Here is a 20,129-nt window from a genome sequence, read left to right as displayed (position 1 = left end):
GCAGGCATCCAGTATCCGTAGTTTCAGGTGCTGCACATCTCGTATCTTCACACCATAGACAATTGTCTTCAGATGACCCCAAAGATAAAAGTCTAAGGGGGTCAGATCGGGAGACCTTGGGGGCCATTCAACTGGCCCACGACGACCAATCCACTTTCCAGGAAACTGTTCATCTAGGAATGCTCGGACCTGGCACCCATAATGTGGTGGTGCACCGTCTTGCTGGAAAAACTCAGGGAACGTGCCAGCTTCAGTGCATAAAGAGGGAAACGCATCATCATGTAGCAATTTCAAATATCCAGTGGCCTTGAGGTTTCCATTGATGAAGAATGGACCCACTATCGTTGTACCCCATATAGCACACCAAACCATCACTTTTGTTGTTCCAACAGTCTTGGAGGGATCCATCCAATGTGGGTTAGTGTCAAACCAATAGCGGTGGTTTTGTTTGTTAACTTCACCGTTCACATAAAAGTTTGCCTCATCACTGAACAAAATCTTCTGCGTGAACTGAGGGTCCTGTTCCAATTTTTGTTTTGCCCATTCTGCAAATTCTGTGCGCCGATCTGGAGTTTGTCCCCTCACATATACTAATGTGCCACAAACAGGACTTTAATATCACCAACCATTCCCGTTTTATTACGGTGTATCCATATAAATGGCCCACCCTGTACTTACTCACTTTACTTTAAGCACGTCTTTTATCCTGTCTTCCTCTCCTCACCCTAACCGGGCCTGGCGGTGCTGGAGGTTTCTTCCTGTTAAAAGGGAGTTTTTCCTTCCCACTGTTGCCAAAGTACTTGTTCATATGATTGTTGGGTTTTTCTCTGTATGTATTATTGTAGGGTCTACCTTACAATATAAAGCACCTCGAGGCGACTGTTGTTGTGATTTGGCGCTGTATAAATAAAATTGAATTGAATTAAAAGTCAAAATTTATACATAATACCTCAGAATTTGATTTACCAACAATGAAGAAAAAAATGAAACAAGTCACAGAAACAACCTTCCACCATAAAGAGTTTGGTGTATGTTCTGAAGTGCTCATGGCTTCATTTAGAAAGTGATGTTAAATAGATTAGTTTATTTCAGACTACAACACATTTAACATCAACAGCATGTTTACACATATATAAAAGATAAAATGTTTCATTATGACCTACAACAACTTCGCAATGCTACATCACGGTTCAGAGTCCAAGTACAGAAAAATAAGGTGATCAGCTCCTCTTTTTGAGGCCTGCAAATACACACGTCCCTTACACCGAGGTTAAGGCAGTCTTGTTATATTTCCAAAGCACAACACAAGCTAATTAACAGATTATTTTGTTTGTATTGGAAATATAAAGTACTGGCTGTTAGCACATTTTTCTCCTTGAGATTTAGTTTTACATAATGGCAGGATTTGTACATAAACATGTACTCTGTAACACTGAAAATCTGAATTAAAAGGAAAAAAAAGTGAGCTATCACGCTGTGTTGGCTTTTAACAGCAGGGCAGAGGATGAATAAAAAATGACACATCAAATAACAGATTATTGCCTGCAGGAGAAGTAAGGCTAATTATCTGTTATGTGTTGGAGGCAGAAGCTGTGCCCAAAACAGGAGAAACCTGAACTCGTGCAGCAAGTAACGATGACACTTGATCAGTTCTCTGCGAGTTGTCAAGGTAGTCAAAGCAAATGTGCCACAAGTACGCAGTAACAGAACAAGAAAATGACATAAACCACATCCAGAGGGCCCTAATCTGTTATGTTCACAGGCATAGTTATCCTCAGTGTACGCACGCATGAGGTCAGCAGTCATACCCAGGTATATTTTTGATATGTGTACATAAATTTCTTTGCACAATATGCCAATATGCACAGCCTGCTTCAGAGTCACTTTTCTTCACATGTGTAAAAGCTGGCATCCAAGGCACTCAGCTCCAAGACATTCTGGTGCTGCTGGTCAACAAAATTAACCCTTTAATGATACCTCTGCACAGCTATGGTTTAAAAAAAAAATGCTCCCTTTCCACTGTGCGACCTCTTAATGAAGTGGAAGCAGTCACTTTCCCAACAAAAGCTGCCTCCCCCCTCCTTAAAAAAAGATTTTTGTTTTGCTCCGGTTTGTGCAGCAGCCTCAGAAGCTGCATTGCTGTTCCTTCCTGTACATTCATATGCATTTCTCAGTTGATATACTCAGTACATGTCTCTGTATATTTCTTGCAGCAGCGGGTGCAGGGAAGTATCCTCTGTCGTCTTGATTTCTTGCACCAGCTGAGCATGCTCAGTGACCAGCTCCCGGAGGTCAGCCAACTTCTGCAGCAGCCTGGGGAAAAGGAAGGTGTCATCTGGGTGATTGGCCAGCAGGTGGAGCCGCAGCGCCTGAACAATGCTTTCCTGCAACTGCTCTACTACAGGTACGTCTACCAGGCCTGGACGATCTTTGGGAGCAGTGGGGGAGGACAAGATAATGAAGAAGGAAAATTCAAATATGTCTTTTTCTCTTTTAAATTATTATTCTACCACCTATTATCGGCCTTTTACCTCCACAGCAGATAATAGCAGCCACAAAAAGAGCTAGGTCGCTGTCGTCCAGCTCCAGAGAGTTGAAGCGTGTGGCAAACTGGAATTTGGGCTCCATCATGTCACTGAATGGTCGGCGGAGACTCTTGAGGAACTCACGGGTGATAAAGCCTCCACCACGGGCCACCAGGAGGCCGTCCTTGTTCATGCACGAGGCCAAGAGTGTGAAGAGGGCTTCGTAAACACCGTACTTCAAGAGAGTCACCTAAAAGGTAAATAGAAAAGCAATAGCATGTGAACACTCATCTGCTCTTCCTTCCACTTCTTACCATAGAAGGCAACCTGAAATCCACCTGATCATTCAAATCCAGACTCTGGAAACCCGGCATAGCCTTGGCAAATTCCGTCAGCTCTGTGACAGTCTCCACTGAGGTGCTCTGGCAGCAGTGGAAGAGCCTGGCTTCGGCCTCCCTCTGCCGAAGCTCCCCGCACGACACAGCCGGACTCACTTGTCCGAGGACGCTGTCAGACTCCGGATAGTTGCTGTTTGTCATATGGACCGCTAACGTTCTCTCCGCCAGCTGGAACGTCTCCATGTCGTGGATGATGAGAGGCTGCTGGGAAATACAGAATCTGTCGGTGAGGCAGAGGGCAGAGATATAGAGCAGAGAATATTCTCAAACTTTATTTTCCACTTTACCGGCTTGCTAGTTTTTCCAGTGAGTATGAGCCGTGCTTTTGCCTTGTTCATGTTGAAGTTCTTCATGTAGGCATCATGGATCTGCCTGACCAGAAACTTGTGGTCAGACATTAAGGGACTTTCCACATCTTTCTCAACCATCTTGCTTTCCTCCTTCAGCTTCAGTTTTTCTGCCTGGGGCATACGACCAAACCGGATGGCTGGTACATAAAACACTGGTCATTAGAAATTGCCACAGGACTTTCTTTTTTCCCCCCCCCCTCACATTGCACAATAAATTGACATATGGAGCCATAAGGCTTATGCTGCCTCAGCAAATATTCAAGGATTCAAGGATTCAAATATGCACTAGTACCCTAAAAAAGAAAGAAAGAAAGAAAGAAAATCACGTACAACAGATCTGGTACATCCTGTTCTATTTCTATTCTTCTGAGGCATGCCATGTTCCTCTCATGTTTCTGATGCTGCTAGTGGGAGGTCATCACAACAAACTCAGTGACCCTCCAGCATTCACTGCAGACGACGGGCCAGATGTCACAGCAAAAGCATTTTGACTGAAGTAGAGCTAAATTACCGAGGAACGACAACCTGCTGATGTTTTAAAGAGCACATGTTGAGACTGAGGATGTTCAGACTCTTATTGGCAGTTCACGGTGCATCGGGCTAATCACCCTCAAGTTCTTTCACTGCGATGTTTCAGCAGTGCTTTGATCAGAGTAATTTGTTACATACTTGCAACCTTAGTTCCACATATGGGGAAAAGATGTATGATACCAGTTTTTCCATATCAACAGATGTCGGAGAGGTAGAATCACAATTTTACCCTTTTGGTTAGCTTATAATAGCTAGCTTATGGTAGCTAATGCTCGCAAACTTAGCCTGACCTTTAAGTTTATCACTGGTTGCTTGAGCTTGTTCTCAGATTATATGTTTTACTGTTTACTCTAATCCTGTAACTGTGACTACACTGGCTGATATTTTGCAAACTTTCAACTTTTTCCATTACCGTTGTGGGACATGCCCACAGAGAGGCACTTGTGGAATCTGCAGTACTGGCACTTGTTTCGGTTCTTCTTTTGGATTTTGCAGTTCCGCTCACACTTATCATACTCCAGCTTCAGCCTGATGGTCCTCCTAAAGAAACCCTGATGTGACAGACAGAACAAAAAGACGTTATCACTTAGCTTTCTCAGTGGTCGTCGTTCAACCACACTGCATAAGCAAAAAATGCACAATATATCCATATTTTCTTACCAGATTTCATTTGTACTCTGCAAACACATTTTGCACCACCTTTGTACAAACTCTGTTTTTGTCTTATATACTCTATTTCCATGTATGCTTGCACACGTTTCATTATACTGCAGCAGTCTGTTTCCCACTTTACAAGAAAGATTTAAAGAAATATGGCTCAAGACTTGCATAGTATTGCATGTGCAAAGTACATTAATACGCACATATTAGTGAATGGGATCCAGTGCCTTTGCATTAGCACCCTGCTCAGAGTCATGAACAAAACAGTTAACAGTTTGCATATTTTATGCATTTTTGTATTAAATGTGCACCTTTTAAGCTCTGGCAAGATCAATGTTAATATCTTTGGATTGCATTTGAGGGAAATTACACCTGTTCTTAAAGGAAAGGATCTCTAAAGATGTGCAGTAGATTTGACCTTTTTTTTGAAGAACATCTCTTTTTGGAGGACACGTTATAGCCCTCAGATAAGGCAAGGCGCGTGATATTCTAATACATACTCCACTTACATCAGTAAAATTTCCAACAGGCCAAATGGTCATTAAAGACATCATCTTACACCTGGCTGAATTTATGCTGAATAGCAGCTATTTTATAATTTTATTAGTTTTATTATGCGTCATATGCCACTTTTGTGTCAATTTTAAGCAAAAGAATCTCTTTTGTGTGGGTGGAATCAGCCAATAGAAAGCACTGAAGGCCATATTACAGTCATCAGAAATGCATTACATAACATTACAGAGCTGCAGAAGGAGGAAAAACAGATGTGTGTGTTTATGCCATACATGTCCCTGCATGTTTGTGTTTGGAAAAACAGACACAACCAGAGGCCAGTACTGTGCTGCGATATCTTAGCCGGGAGGCGAGCAGTGAGGCTGACAACATAAACAAAGAAAACGATTGTGCAACGCTTAGGAGCAAAAGTCTCTCTCATTTTTTCAATTTTCTATCACTAAAGGCTTTTCCTGACTCTAATAATATCTCCTTTGCTCTAATGTTTCAGGCCCATTATCACCACAGACTTAAACCCTGGTAGGGCAACATCACAGCGCGTTCACAGTCCCACTGCTCGGTGCGCCTCTCTTTGAAGCGAGGTGCTGAAAATACTCCACAGAGCCCGTCCAGCATGGTAACCGCGAACTGTGACTGTGACATATCAGAAGCAAGATTACTGCAGTCAGAGAGTTTAGAAGCAGTGCCGTCAGTGCACGCCCCGTCACATATGCAGTGTCCAACAGTTCAAGGTCATCACGTCCCTGCTTCAGAACAGCTGCTGTGTGACACGGTGATAGGAGTCATGCCAACGCTGGCAGCCGCTCTGACAGCAAGACTGTGGTGATGAATGAGACGTGTGTCGTAAAACAGAGCCCCCGTGGGCAGCTACAGAGTTAGACAGCAATAGATTATCCACCAGATGCACTTTTTTAGCATTAGAGCCAGCACAGTGATCAACCGTCATTGTTTTTTATCAGAAAACCCCCCCAACCTATGTGCAGATGCAGAAGTAGAGACATGTTTATCGCATTTCCAATCAGTGGCAATGTCGTGGAAAAGCGAAAGATCTTTATTAAAGAGAAGCAAAGCATGAGACGTCAACAGGGAGAAAGGGTCAGAGTTTAAAAACTCATGCAAAAGTAGCAAATAAATCTCAGATTAGCAGCAACAACCTGCGGCCAGCTGTGAGGGTGCAATGATCTCATGTGACTGCACAAACAACGCAGCGACCGTCCTCTATGGTTTTTAACACGTGCGCTGGTTACTGAGGCCAGCGGTCTCACTTACCCAATGTCCAAAAACATAGATAAAGGAAAAATGAAAGCAGCAAAAACGACATTTTACTAATCATCAAATCCCAAAAGGGAATATTTAGCAAAGTAGAGCAGTCCACTGTGTCAGTAGCTGCTCTGTGTGTTTATAAATGTGCGTGTGTGTATTAATGTCATTGACTTTGGCTCTGTGCCAACCAGGACAGAGGTGACAGGCCTAGCCGTCATGTCCTCTACCCCACATGACTCGGCTGTGTGTCTCAGAAAGTTTCCACTGGTCTCCAGGTCAGGCGCCTCTGCGCTGCCAGGCTTCTGTATGTGTTTTGGTGCTGCGTGCGTTCAGGCATGCACGTCATCTTTTTTTAAACTTTTAGCTGTGCCATTCAAAAGAGCCATGAGTTGAACTGTGTTTTCATTACGTTAATATCTTTGCGCTCCTTTAATCGCCTTTCTCGCGCCAAAGTACGCCTGCATGATGCGGTCGATGTGCTCCAGCTGGCTACACGATCCCTGTTTAAGTCCCATGTTTCTTACCTTGCAGCCTTCGCATGCGTGCACCCCGTAGTGGAAGCCCGAAGCTTTGTCAGAGCACACCCGGCACTCGAGGTTGAGGGTGCTGCCGCTCTCATCTTGGCCAGCCGCTGCTCCGCACACTCCTGATGATGGACTCGAGGCTGGGGTCAAGGTCTCTACAGCAGAAAAGATAAAAAAGACAAGAGGTTACAAGTTTTAACATTTGGCATGATTAAGGATCCTGCCCCTGATTCTTTCCACCAAGTTTCTTACCTGTCTCTCTGTACACCAGTGGCACCGATGGGTTGAAGTTGGGGTAGCACTTATGTGAGTAAATATATGTTTTTAAAATTGGGGTCTTTGGGTCAAGCCAGATCTAATAATGAGCTTCTAATATTGTCATTTAAAGCCATATTAGGCTCCAAATCTTGACCAAAACAGCAAGGTAGACCAGAGCCCTACAGAAGGTGTTAGATAGCTTTTTAATTCTCTGAGGCATATGTTCTTGGAAACCAATCTCAACTGGTGATGAAGCTACCCCTCATACTCACCCAGTGCGACAGAGCTGTTGGACCCCGAACCAGTGCTCTGGTACTCTGGAAAATCAAACCCCAGTGCATCATCTCCTATAGACTGGGAGATATCACGAAGATCCTCCATCAGGTCTCCACATAGTGGACTTCCCAGGAGGGAATCCCCCAGTGGGGATGGGGGGCTGTAGTGATCCCCTGCCATGGTAGAGATCAGGGATTCAAACCCTCACTCACCAGACTGTAAAAAAAAAAGAAAAAAAAGGAGATTTTGGATGAGGAAAATGAAGTCTGTGAGTGTGAAAGCACACCTCTGCTAATGTTTGGACAAACTCCTTTTAAACATCAAACTGATCGTATTGAACATCTCCATCATGTTTATTTTGAAACTTGATGTGATGAGCGAAGGTTGGATGGAACTAGGAAATTAAGAGCCACTGCACATTTATAAGGTATAAGCTATATGATAAAGTTTAGCGTACTTTGCAAGAGTCTATCAGGACTATAATGTACAAAATTAATATCATATTGTATTAAATAAGACATGCAACTAGTGACTGAGAACATTAGCAGATCAGGAAAGTGTTTATTAAGGTCACAGAACAAGTGAGCAGTATGGTAGTTTTCTCATTAACTTCTATGCAACTTGACATCTTTGTGCAGCTAGAAGTCCCCATCCCCTTTCTGGCCATCAGATTTTATGCATTGGCTTAACTTTTCATACAGTTATGCAGTTTGCTAGATAAGCGATGGATGACTGGTTGGTTGATGGACAGATGGACAAGTTCAGGCAGTGTGTTTTCACATGAAGACTACTAAAGCGCTGATATATGAAGCATTTCTCATCTCATCTTACAATACACAAACAGCGGTGAGTGCATCCCGAGGTTTATCCACTGGACACCCTCTCAGGGACTCAACAGTGGGTCACAAATGAAACATTTACCACATTCTTACAAAACATCATAATATGACTCCACAGGAGGCACCGAGCAAGCAGCAAATATTAAAACAGAAAATGAAATGCATGTTTATTGTCAAACATGTGAGACGACCGTCTGAAAAATGCAAATGAAGCACTGTCTTTCACTCCACCGGGGTCCTAATGCCATAAGAAAAAGTCTATTAAGTTAGTATTGTGAGGACTATGTTCGTAAGTGAACCGTGCCTTGTGAGTCAACAGCAGCACATTATCCTAAATGACTTATTTTCACACGTTTAATCCCGATCTGTTCAGCCAAAGTATTCACACATACAGCTGAATTCAAAGCCTTTCACTCTGATATATGAACCTGCACGGAGCATATAGTGTCTATTATATACACTGTTTACACTATGTGAATAGCTTTTAGGTCTACGGCACACAATTTAAAGTCACTTTTGTCTCTTGAGGATTAAAATCAAGACAGAAGTAAACAGTCGACCTGTCTCTTCTTCTGCACGTCTGCTTTCAAGAGTGGATCTCGCTGCGTGTTGTGTGGGTGGGTGTTTGCTGGAGCTCCCAGCTGCTCACAGCGGGGTAAAGGACATCTGTTTGAACCATCACGCAACACAACAGCACCACGGCCAATGTTCGTGTTCTGTAAGGTGCTCTCTCCAACCTCCAGTAATTTATAACAGCAGATGTTACTGCAGACTTTCTTGATAAGCAGATTAGAACCATCCAAAGCATTTTTTGGCTGCGAAACCTAATAAGGAGGTGACCACAGACGCACAGTTTGTAGGATAAAGGCAGAAAAACAAGTCTTCCCTGCAGACAGGCGTTTCAGATTGATGGTCTGCTTTCCTAACCCTCTTAAAATGCAACTCATTCATTTTTTACAGTATTGCGTTACCATTTTACCTGTGTTTTAATTACATCAAATCTGCCGAAATTGCGATGCACAATTTCAGCTTGCACAGCTGCACACATCTGTAAGACACGCATGAAAAAAACCCAAGTGTGACTGTACAACTTTCGCTGTCTAAGCTACTTTAAACTTAAAGCATGCACTATGACAAAAAAGGGGTTGAAAAAAGTTGACAAAATCCTGTCTGTGTTAGGAAACATGCCCTCTGTGAACTCCTGAGCACCATCAGCAAGGATTATATTGATCCGAGCATGCGTCTGTATGTTTATCTAGTCTTTGTGTTGCAGCATTTAGGGGACAGGTCGTGACAGGACTCTGACACCATGCAGGTAAATAAGTACGAGTGTGCAAACAGATGTGTGCCGGCACCTGCAGCACGCCATCAAGTGCACCATACAGAGTGTATTATACCTGTGTCTAAAGACTTTTTTAACAAAACACAGCAAACTTTTTGGGCAGTCATTGACAAACTTGCTGACCAACTGGTTTGTTAAACTGCTTTGATGCAGAGCGTGTGCCCGCTGATAAATTTGTTGCCCCTGGGTGCCCAAAGAGATTTCTTCATCAAAGGGTCGATTGAGCAACTCCTGTACATTCTGCAACAATACACAGCAGATAAACCACAGATCAACGAGTTAAAGTCCAGCCATGATACTCATTTCCACATATCGTTATTTTTCTTGGAGTCTAGAGTCCAACACACACACACACACACACACACACACACACACACACACACACACACACACGTATAAAATTCACAGTTTGAAATAGTAGTTAATAATATTACACTAGGTGTTCATGCAAGCCCTCAGTTCACCCAGTGATTGGTTTTGCTCCTCTCCTTTTCTAATCACCCCCACGCTTTTTTTGATTGGCTGCCCCTCACAAACAGGAGGTTATGTGCTAACACTGACATCAGACTGAATTTAAAAAAAAAAAATGAAGCTACCCTTCCATGCCACCTCCATATCCACCACTGTAACAGTGGATAAGAGATAAATTAAAAAGGCATACTACACGCTGCTTAATGAATTGTTAAATCGAAGGGATGTTGCAGAGGGTATGGCGATTTGTTGGTGAAGTCTTGGAATTTGGAGAAAGGTGAAACTTTAAGGCTGTAGTTTCTAAAATGTGAGAGCTTCCTGGAGCTTTTCTTGGGTTTACATTAAATACAGCTTATTAAAAATTTTGAACTTTATTATCATTTGTTATGGATTCGTTGGATGTCACAGTATTTTGATGGTTTCATCATGCCTGTAACTCTGGCCTGTCTCATTCATGTATTAAAGCCAGTACAAGGTGACAGCAAAGTTAATTGACTATATTTCCGTTTGAGTCCAGCCCATGCTTCCCCTCTACCTCAGAGGACATTGTGTTTTAACTCCCAGAGGAACTTTGATCCCAGACCTTAGGGCTCTATCTTTAGGTTAAAGGAGAAGAGGAAACAGGAGCTGCAGCCAGAGACGTCGGCTGGACTCAGGAGAGAGCACGTCAGACGATACAAAGGAGCCAAAATCAAAACACAAGGCATCATATTTCTAGTCACCTGGAAAGTTGCACATCCTTTCTTAGCCTTTGTTAATTAAAAAAAAAAAAAGCAACAGCTCACATTTGTCAGTGCTGAATCTGGATCGGCTGTTTGGACTTTTCGAAAACAAGGTCATCCACTGGCCACAGATTGAAAAAATAAATTTAAAAATCAGGCACAGAGTAAACGTAAAAGCCACATCAGTCTTGCATCATCAAAGTATCTCTTTGCATTGCTGCACAGAGTGTGACATAGAAGCATATCTGGGGCTGCAGGGGGAAGCGTGCCTTCCAGTGTGCGTCTGCGGTTTAGTCACAACAGATGAAGACATGACTTAAAGGAAGTTTATCTAGAGCTCACTCGCAACACAGCTCACTAAAGACAAGTGTGTGTGTGTGTGTGTGTGTGTGTGTGTGTGTGTGTGTGTGTGTGTGTGTGTGTGTGTGTGTGTGGCTGTGTGTGTGTTTTAAGAGAAAAGAGATACAAAGTTAGCCCCAGTGTCCACTTCACTTATACTTTCTGCGCGATTGAATAACAAAGTTTGTTGAATCAACAGGCAACTGCACAGAGAGCTTCTTACACAGTTACATAACATTATAGAAATAAATGTTGGTAAATACCTCAGCTCGGAGTCTGCTATCCGGAGCATTTCAAGCTCTCGCTGCCGGAATGGACGCCTGTGCTTTATCAGAGGAGGAGGAGGAGGAGAGAGCTGCTTCGGGCCTGGGACGCTCACGGATGCGCCTGCTGATCGGCTCTGCTGCCTCCCTCCCTGCCGTCAAAAACGTCATCCTCAGCAGGAAATAACGTAGAGAGGGACCGCAACATGGCGCACACACCTCCTGACACACCTATGGTTTCAACCAATCGGAACACGAGAATTGTGTGCGGGGGGGGGGGGGGTGTTCGGTAAGACACAATCCCTTCTTGGTGGCTCGGTGCAGGATGAACCGGTGTGGAGGCGCATTGTCTCCTTTATCTGTACCCGGTGAAGGGCGACTGGATCTCTCTGCCTGGGCCTGTAAGATTAATGCCATCCGATCGCCTCCAAAACCACTTCCTGTAATTAAAACGTCAGCAGCGTCATACTATCGAGTAATAATTACGTGAATGCTCAATAAAACGACAGCTTTTCCAGTGACCTGCCCGCTGGCAGGCAGTCTGGTGATAATCTCGCTGTAAGCAGTGTGTGCTTTTCAAATATCCTGCAAGTATCAAATGGATATTTTTGTGACACTATTATGACGTATTGTACTGCAGTTAACAGTGGTCACGTTTCATCTTTAAGGACCTTACAAAATACTCAAGATGGTTGTAATTTAGTTAGTAAATATTTATATTTGCAGGCTAATTACTGTATCAGTGAGTGTGTCAAACATGAGGTTCAGGGGCCAAACTCGGCCCGCCAAAAACTCCAACCTGGCCCACTGGACAGCAGTGAAAAATGTGAAGGGACTTCTAACAGTATTTTTCTGTTTTTTCTATGTTTTCTATTTTTAATGAACAAATATCAGAATGAATTCAATGACAGAAACGTTCCTGTTTTGTTTATTATCCATAATAGGAAGATTTTTTTTTATAGTGGATCCACTGCATATATATATATATTTTTTTGAAGTATTATTACTATAGTACAGTGTGTGCAACGAGCCATTTTCAACTGTAATTTTACCAGTCTGTTACTTACAGAGTCGTGCTGACAGATTTCTTCCATTTTCAGCAGCATTTCTTTATTGTGTAGAAAAACTGAGACGTACTGTTGAAATCTGTGGCATTTAGTTCATGGTTTAACTTCTTTACACTGGCATGGAGTTCCACTGGTCTGACCCACTTACCCTCTAAAGTGGGATATATGTGGCCTACAGTGTAAAATGATTTTTGACACCCATGACTTAACCTTACAAACCCTTTAAGGCCAAGTATATAATATTTGATACATGACATGCTCGATGTAGCAAAACACATATATGCAAATTGATGACTCATTGCTTTTTTTGGTAATTTGTCTAAAGGTTCACCCCACCCACCACCAATTTAAAACAATCAAACTAGCTGAATGAACTTTTGCTTCTAATTCCAAACCTTCTCTTTCACAGCTTTTTGTTCATTAGTGTAAAAATTGCTCTATTGTAGCATTTGTGTGAAGCCACACATTTCAGGTGACAATCAGAGATATGTGTTGTGTCCAAGTATTGCTGGGAAATGACAAATAAGTCTGTCTCTTGGTGTTATGCTGCTCACAGTTAAGCAGTAAGAAAGTGAAGGTCATTTTAGTGTCAGCCTAATTTGCAGTTGCAATCCAAATAACAACTGTCTGAGTGTTTGAATGGCATTCTACCTACTAAGCCACACACTGGGATACAAATCATGGGCATCTTTCAGGTGTTTGCCTTTTATTTACACCTTAAAAAATCCCCATCTTCTTTAAAACACATTTAATAGCATGAATAAGGTAGGCGTGTGTACTTGCTTTTAAAACGGTTGCTCCAAAAAGCCTCCCTTCACAATTTAGTGCTAATGGCACTTCATACTGTGGCTACCAGCTGGTGTTTTTTATTTGATGGTGTACACTTGGAAGATTTTTGATATTTAACTGTGACCCTATGGAACACATACTTGACCTGTGGCAAAATTAACTTTATTTCAACCATAAGCACGATGTTGTGTCAGTGCTGCTGTAAGGTTAGAAAGCAGCCCTCCTTTCCTGCCTGGACCTCCTACATGTAGGTCAGCAGGACACCCTCATTCTGTACCAACTCCTTAGAAATTTATAGCCGGTCTTAAAGTACATCTAACAAATTAGTGTAGACTGCGATTGTCTCCAGCAAAGCAACAACACCGCATTTAATATCTGGCGCCATCTACTGTGAAATGACGCATGACAATAGGATATTTTGGCTGTCATATTTTCCTGTGGACCTGCACAGTAAGTGTAGACGATAAAAACCCCTCATGGTGGCTCAGCGTGTTCTCCCACAAACAAATGGCAGGGTGATAATTTATGATTTTCTTTGGTTTTACCTCGGCACCTGGTCTCCCGTTCCATCTGGGATGGAAACACAAGCTCATTTTTTCTGAATACGAAATGGTTTTTAAGCAGCGAGCTACAGAATCAGCTTTGGTCAGGGATGTCGCTTGAAAACTCAAAGCAAAAGCTGCACTCCTACGTGTGGTTTCATAAAACAGCATGACTCTTGGCTGTTTGCTCTACCTTCAATTGTTTTCTGGAGTTTTACTTGCCTTTAATCTTGCACAGTATTAACATCTTAATTGGAAGAAATCCCATGCAATTGATTTTTGTTTTAAAGAACAAAAGAGAAATGATGCATGCTTTTTAGGAGACTTTTCTAGACAGATAAAAAGATACATGTTCCTCAGACACAGAGGCTTTGGGGATTAGAATTTCAGGGCATTATGAGCTCCTTAAAGGGATTAGAGACTAAAGCAGCATTTCGAAGAAAATATCCCATCTAGGGAGACTCTACTGTTGCACAGTTGTTATCAGCACAAAGATCAGACTTCAGCCATTATTTGCTCAGCAATTATTTCTTGTCCAGTCTTTATTTAATTACTGAGGGAAAAGTACAAGCAGTATTAAAACATGAATGCTAATAAAATTAAATAAATGCCTTTTTTATGCCATCTTCCCAGTGCGAGTTACAAATGTGTAAAGTGATTGTCTCTCTGAAATGCGTCGTGTGAGTGAGCGCCACTCACCCATACACGTGAACCCTTGAGATCGAATGGCAGTCTTTTGTGGGCCTTTGTAAAAGAGACTGTCCCATTTTTCAGAGGCAGGGAAAATGACAAAGATGCGTGCGCTCCTGTGATGTATTGCTGCCCTCCAGGGAAGGCAGTAGGTTGTATAGTTAGCTCCTGATGGGGTAAAATCACAACCCTGAAACCACACAACCTACTACCTCACCCTGTACGAACATCATAAAGCACCCAGGCGGGTACGGAGAGGATTTGTGCGCGAGCCGCATCGCTGCATAAATGAAACTGAAAGCAACTTTGTTATTTATTATTGCAATGAGGATTGCCATGATAATGTCAGTTGAAATGTTACATGCTGCACATAAAAGGATGCACTTGCAGGAAAAGTTACATGAAAAAGCTGCAAAAGTAAAAGTGGCTAGATTTCACATTACTTTGCTAAATTTACTACACGCTGTGAGAACAAGCTTCACTGGTTACAACTTCAGACTAGCAGAACTTACCTTTTTTAAAAAATAATAAAAAATAACAACAACAGGCATCAATAAAAAGAGAACAATTTCCCACAAAAATCTGCATATTATTTTAGGTTAAACAAACAAACGAGTCCAAATTCAAAAGTCATGCTTCTTATCCTCTTGTGGGTACGATGATGAAGATGATGTTATTACAGCCGCTTCAGGAAAGACAGTAAGTTGTATAGTCATCTGACAGCTTGGGAATGACCCTAAAACTATACAACCTACTACCTCACCCCAAAGGACAGTTTAACTCTCGCACGGCTCTCCAGTCGCACCCAGTCGACCTGTGGGAACAGAAACTCAATGACAACTGACCTTTGTGAAATTAGGACAATACTTAAAAAAAAAAAAAAAAACTAACTACAGATAAGCTGTAATGGGTGGAGTTAAGTGTGTAAAATTCAACCACAATTCAATGTAATAAAACAACAGCATCACAAATGTGCCGATAAAAACCATAGCATCCAATTAAAGGCAGAAAAAACAGGTGGATCTTCATAAAGTTGATTTTGTCATCGTTCCAAAGGTCAAAGCTGAACTTCTGTGTGCTTGTACTGTTAGTGTATTGTACTGTGTGTAATGTAGGCAGCTATATTCAATGTCATGTGAAAACGGTAACGTAATTAAATGTTTAAAATTTTAAATAAAGGCAGTTCTGTAGTCTTAGCAAAACATCATCATGAAGCAGCACTTAAACTTACTTAATTCACAGATAAAACACTGCATGTCCAAAAAAGTGCTTGTTTTACATTTTAAGAAATTAAACATTTTTATTTCTGTTTTGTTCAATCCGTTTTTTGTTTTTTTTTCTAAACTTGTTAAATCCTGACCCAGCTGCCAATCTATCAGAGGTTTAACACACGCAGACACACAACAACATCTCACAATCACATCCACAGACACATTTATAATCACTATTTACCCAACTTAAGATGCACTGTGGGAGGAAAGTACCCAGAAAAACCCACACAGGCATATGGAGGACATCCATGCAGAAAGGCCCCAGCTGATCATGAGGTTCCTTTTTTTTTTTAATACATTTAAAGGAGAGGCTTAATATGCGAAATGTGTGGTAATTAAAAAACAAAACAAAATACACTCAAAACACTTCCTCTGCATGTCACTTGAGCTTGGCAGGTCATCTTCCCTGAGCAGGTCTGTGCGGTCTGTCAACTCGCCTCCTCTCAGGTTTCCTCGTCTCGATGCTGACAAACGAGAGGAGAGAGTGAGCTGCGCTTCTCTGTTCAAAGGTCAGACTTTCACTTCTTGTCTAACACAGGAGCATCAGAAAACAACAGAGCACCTATATCAGCGGGTTCACACATGTCATCCACATGTCAAACACACGACTGCAGGTGCTTGCATGTCTGCATGTGAATGTGTAGAGAGTGCAAGTATCCTGTGGCTGTATTATTCATGACTATCCTGTTGCATCTCTCTGTATTGCTACCTGGCAGTTTATTAGAGGAACACACACACAGTCACACCATTAAAAGTGACTCCAAAACTCTGAAGTCGTGTGTTGTGCTTCATGGTAAACCCATCTGTGTGTGTGTCGCAGGAAACCTCGCTGCAAATGAGCAGATTTGTATGTCAGAGTGTGTGTTGGCCTGAAAGGTCGAGCAGACGAGGTTGTGGTTGTTTCAGGGAGTTTCCTGAGTGAGACAGGAGAGGCTGCGGCTCTGCTGCGGTTTCCCCCTCGAATTGGGGAGCGACGGAGGGGAGGGGAGAGGCGTGAGGGCGCGAGGTGGGGGTCAAACTTATAAAAGTGAGTCACTGCCTTAACTCTTCACGTGCACGCACCAGTTTGTGGCTGTTTTATTGCAGGTCGTTTATCCCATAAATGCCACACAAATCTCTATATGAGCTACTTACTGTCCAACCCTGTGAGGTATAAGTAGGCCTGACTGTGTGTGCAGCTCTGTTTCACTTGCACTGCTAATGCGTGTATGCAGGGTATCGGGTTTACACAAGAGAGGCCCTTTTACTTAAAGGGTCATTCCAGGTAAATTATGACAAATGTATTTTCCAGTTTACTTCTGCTGAACCAACGTTTTTATGCATGTGTCACTGAGATTTCTAACCACAGTTAAATGTCTTTTGATTTTACTCAGAAATGTTACGTAAAAAAAATTATTAAATTATCCAGAGTGAAAAGGATGACTTTTTTTGGAATACATAGGACTGCTTTTAATAAAAGTTATTAAATACTATAAACAAGCAGAATTTTATTCATCTCTACTGGAAGTGGGTGGAGACAGAAAGCAAAGCACAAAAACGTTAACCCTAAAAACACAAGATCAGTCAAAAATCTTCATTTCTTTTGTAATTTTGGGTCAAAAAACCTTTTAACATTGCCCAAAAGCATTACATTAACACTTTTCTTTAGTTAATGCATTTCATTAAAATATAATTGTTTGTTAAATGTGATTAAAACATTTTTGATAACACAACTGTTTTACTACTAAAGAGAGGCGCAAGTGAGATCCTCGATCTAGGCATGAACTTGCAAACAACTTTCCAAAAATACATTCATCCAACATTTTGAATACACAGTGCCATAAACTGTAAAACTGTCAGGACTGAGCTTCACAATTATTTGAGATTAACCAATTCACCCTTTGAAGTGAGTGGAGCCGGTGTGTCTGGAGGGATACAATAATCAGCAAATATAAATCAAGAGTAATTGCTTTTTTCACCGCTTGCTGTTTTTTCATTTGTCGTTTTGATTTAACGGCACACGGTCAGCCGTGCCGCCGGAAAGCCTGAAATTGACGTGAGATAAAAAGTCGAGCCTGAACCAAACCCGTGAGTGTGTTTGTGCAGAAGAGCGCCGATCCGAAAATGTTCTAGACGTGTATGCGACTCAAAGTCGTCTTTTAATATCAGAAAAATCTTAAGTGTGAGGTGTCCTGTCGCTCTGCATGCAGTTGATCAAAACCACCAACAGGTGTCATGTCTCCCTAAGTATGCTGGGAGAGAGTGCGCAGACCCGGGGGCTCCTGTGACAATGAGGCCTTTGTGTAATTCCGGGGTGCCAGCCGGTGTGCCCTCGTGTACTGTTTCTCTCTAATCTTCATTTGACCTTTAGGCTGACGGCTCTTCTGTCCCATTTTTCCTGACTAATTTCCTTTGAGGAGATTATCTTTGAGCTGCAGCACAGACTTACCGTTTCAGATGACACAACGCACCGATACGAGTTTTGACAAAACGCATCACACGATGCTACAGCCGCTGGTGTGTGCTGGAGACGGTTGTGTTTGATAAACTAACAACAAACCGCGGCCGCTGAGCTGTGTGCTTATATCATGGAAAGCAGTCCCGAATGATTTTTGACTGTCCGGGCATGTACACACACAAAATAGGTGCTGCTATATACACCAAAAGTGCTACAAAAACATACACGGATTCAATAACAAGAATATAATTTTAAAGAAAATTAATAAAAATGTTAGACTAACCTTGATATCAATGTCTGGCACGGAAAAATAAAGTCACTCCCAAGTAATGACTCTGCAAATGAAAGCGAAAAACAGATAATTATAGTTACACATGTCTGTGCGTGCAGCATTGTTAAAATTTATTCACAAAACACACACATGTGCACACACACTCGGCAAGGTGTCCATGTATCGCTCAGGTCATAAACCTGCCAAGCAGTTACTTAAGTGTATCATTAAGGCTGATGTAGCATATGTTAGAGTGATCATAGCTCAGAATACTGTAGCTGAATTTAGACGGGATAACTGCATTACCATTCACTGCCAGTGCAGCTTAGATTCATCTCTCAAAAAGGTACTAACTCCAGGAAATTACTACAGGAACTTAGATTACTGTAGGTCCAGAGAAAGACAAATTAGCCTTTAGCCTTTTTTTTGGTTTGTTTTCGGCATTTCTTTTAGGCATTCGTACGTCTTTATTTTGGTCCAATATTACTTTTTATTAAACAAAATGTGGAATTTTTTAAAGTGCTTATATTAATATTTAAATATAAACGACAGTAACTGAACAATTAGAAACAAAAACAAAAAGCAGAAAATTAAATATTATAGGTAAAATATTTTTTTATGTTAACAATTAATTTTAAATCTACATTTTAAGCCTGACATAAATAAATAATATGGACACCATCCTCTGTTTCACTCTCTCTCTCTCTCTCTCTATCACACACACACACACACACACACACACACACACACACACACACACACACACAGTATCCTTAAAACATATTAGAGAAATAATAAATGCCAACTGTAAAGTACATTTACAAAAATGTAAAGCAATTACATATTTAAATGTTTATATACATCAGTGAATTACAAATGTATTTCTCATAAGAAAACGAAAACACCAAAAAAAAATTTCAAGTCTTTTAAAAACTACACTAGAGTTATCCAACGATTAAAAAAAACAAATACAACAAAATAATTATTTTTCACTTAATAAACTAAATTGTGTACTAATATAGTAAACACACACACACACACACACACACACACACACACACACACACACACACACACACACACACACACACACACACACACACACACACTCTTTCTCAAGGACTGTTTTGCTACACCTTCAGAAAATAAAAAGCTGGAATCTCCCATGAAAATCAAATTCATCTAAAACCTTCCCTGAAATAAAAACACTTCATGAACAACATACTCTCACACACACATACACACAAACAGGGATTGAAACAAAAAGAAGTGTAACTGAAACTAAAAACAATCTGTGTGTTCTCACGTCTCATTTCTGCTTTGCTGCTATACAAATTAAGTCGTCTTCATACCAAACTGACTCCATCTATAAAACTGACACTTCCATCATATTATTTATTTATTTTTACACCACAAAGTAAGTAATTAAAGTATGTATACTTGTAGTTTTTAAAAATGGGTCATTATGCTATTTTACTATGCGTGTGCCTTTGTATTTTACTGAAATGCACCTGTGTGTATGTTTGAGGGAGACTGTGTGGCCAACTGTAGTGCATTGTGTGTGTGTGTGTGTGTGTGTGTGTGTGTGTGTGTGTGTGTGTGTGTGTGTGAATGCTCAGAGGAGGAGGCTGTGCCCTGCACTCCTTGGGAGAGGCGTGGGAACCCCATTCATCTTAGGAGCCAGGGTTCATTGTGGGGTACACAGCATCAAATGTGTCTGGTTGTTTGCCTGTGTGTGTGTGTGTGTGTGTGTGTGTGTGTGTGTGTGTGTGTGTGTGTGTGTGTGTG

General features: G+C 41.5%; 1 protein-coding gene and 1 long non-coding RNA gene across 4 annotated transcripts in view; both read right to left on the bottom strand.

Annotated features, from left to right (window-relative positions):
* Nucleotides 1-1,057: 1,057 nt before the first annotated feature.
* On the bottom strand, nt 1,058-11,523 carry LOC102204935 (peroxisome proliferator-activated receptor alpha). Of its 3 annotated transcripts, none has more exons than XM_005725147.2 (8): nt 11,275-11,523; nt 7,295-7,514; nt 6,765-6,919; nt 4,217-4,355; nt 3,211-3,410; nt 2,864-3,127; nt 2,532-2,775; nt 1,058-2,313 (listed from the first exon to the last, which is right to left on the bottom strand). In XM_005725147.2, exons 2-8 carry the CDS (start codon nt 7,476-7,478, stop codon nt 2,171-2,173), a joined length of 1,329 nt encoding a protein of 442 aa, XP_005725204.1. In that variant the 5' UTR covers nt 7,479-7,514; nt 11,275-11,523; the 3' UTR covers nt 1,058-2,170. The 3 variants fall into 3 exon arrangements, with proteins under 3 accessions (XP_005725204.1, XP_005725202.1, XP_005725203.1); XM_005725145.2 differs by having other exon boundaries at nt 1,058-2,428; nt 11,275-11,521; XM_005725146.1 differs by lacking the exon at nt 11,275-11,523 and adding an exon at nt 7,017-7,065 and having other exon boundaries at nt 1,058-2,428; nt 7,295-7,434.
* A 4,153-nt stretch (nt 11,524-15,676) lies between these two features.
* The window catches only part of LOC102204740 (uncharacterized), a 32,687-nt gene continuing 28,234 nt past the window's right edge, over nt 15,677-20,129 (bottom strand). Inside the window, exons 4-5 of the long non-coding RNA XR_311502.2 lie at nt 18,354-18,405; nt 15,677-16,097 (exon numbers count right to left, since the gene is read on the bottom strand). This is a non-coding gene — a long non-coding RNA (uncharacterized LOC102204740). The remainder of the gene's footprint in view (nt 16,098-18,353; nt 18,406-20,129) is intronic.

This window comes from Pundamilia nyererei, unplaced genomic scaffold, assembly GCF_000239375.1.
Source record: "Pundamilia nyererei isolate P.nyererei 1_Seehausen unplaced genomic scaffold, PunNye1.0 scaffold00014, whole genome shotgun sequence".
In the NCBI taxonomy this organism is placed as follows: Eukaryota; Metazoa; Chordata; class Actinopteri; order Cichliformes; family Cichlidae; genus Pundamilia; species Pundamilia nyererei.
Note: the sequence above shows the minus strand (reverse complement) of the source record. Positions and strands in the feature narration are given on the sequence as shown.

Coding starts and splice junctions, on each gene's coding strand:
- LOC102204935 (XM_005725145.2), bottom strand. CDS start 7,478: ATGGCAGGGGATCACTACAGCCCCCCATCCCCACTGGGGGATTCCCTC. Junction 6,920..7,294: donor CAACAGCTCTGTCGCACTGG/GTGAGTATGAGG, acceptor TTTCTGCTGTAG/AGACCTTGACCCCAGCCTCG. Junction 3,128..3,210: donor CTGGAAAAACTAGCAAGCCG/GTAAAGTGGAAA, acceptor TGTATTTCCCAG/CAGCCTCTCATCATCCACGA.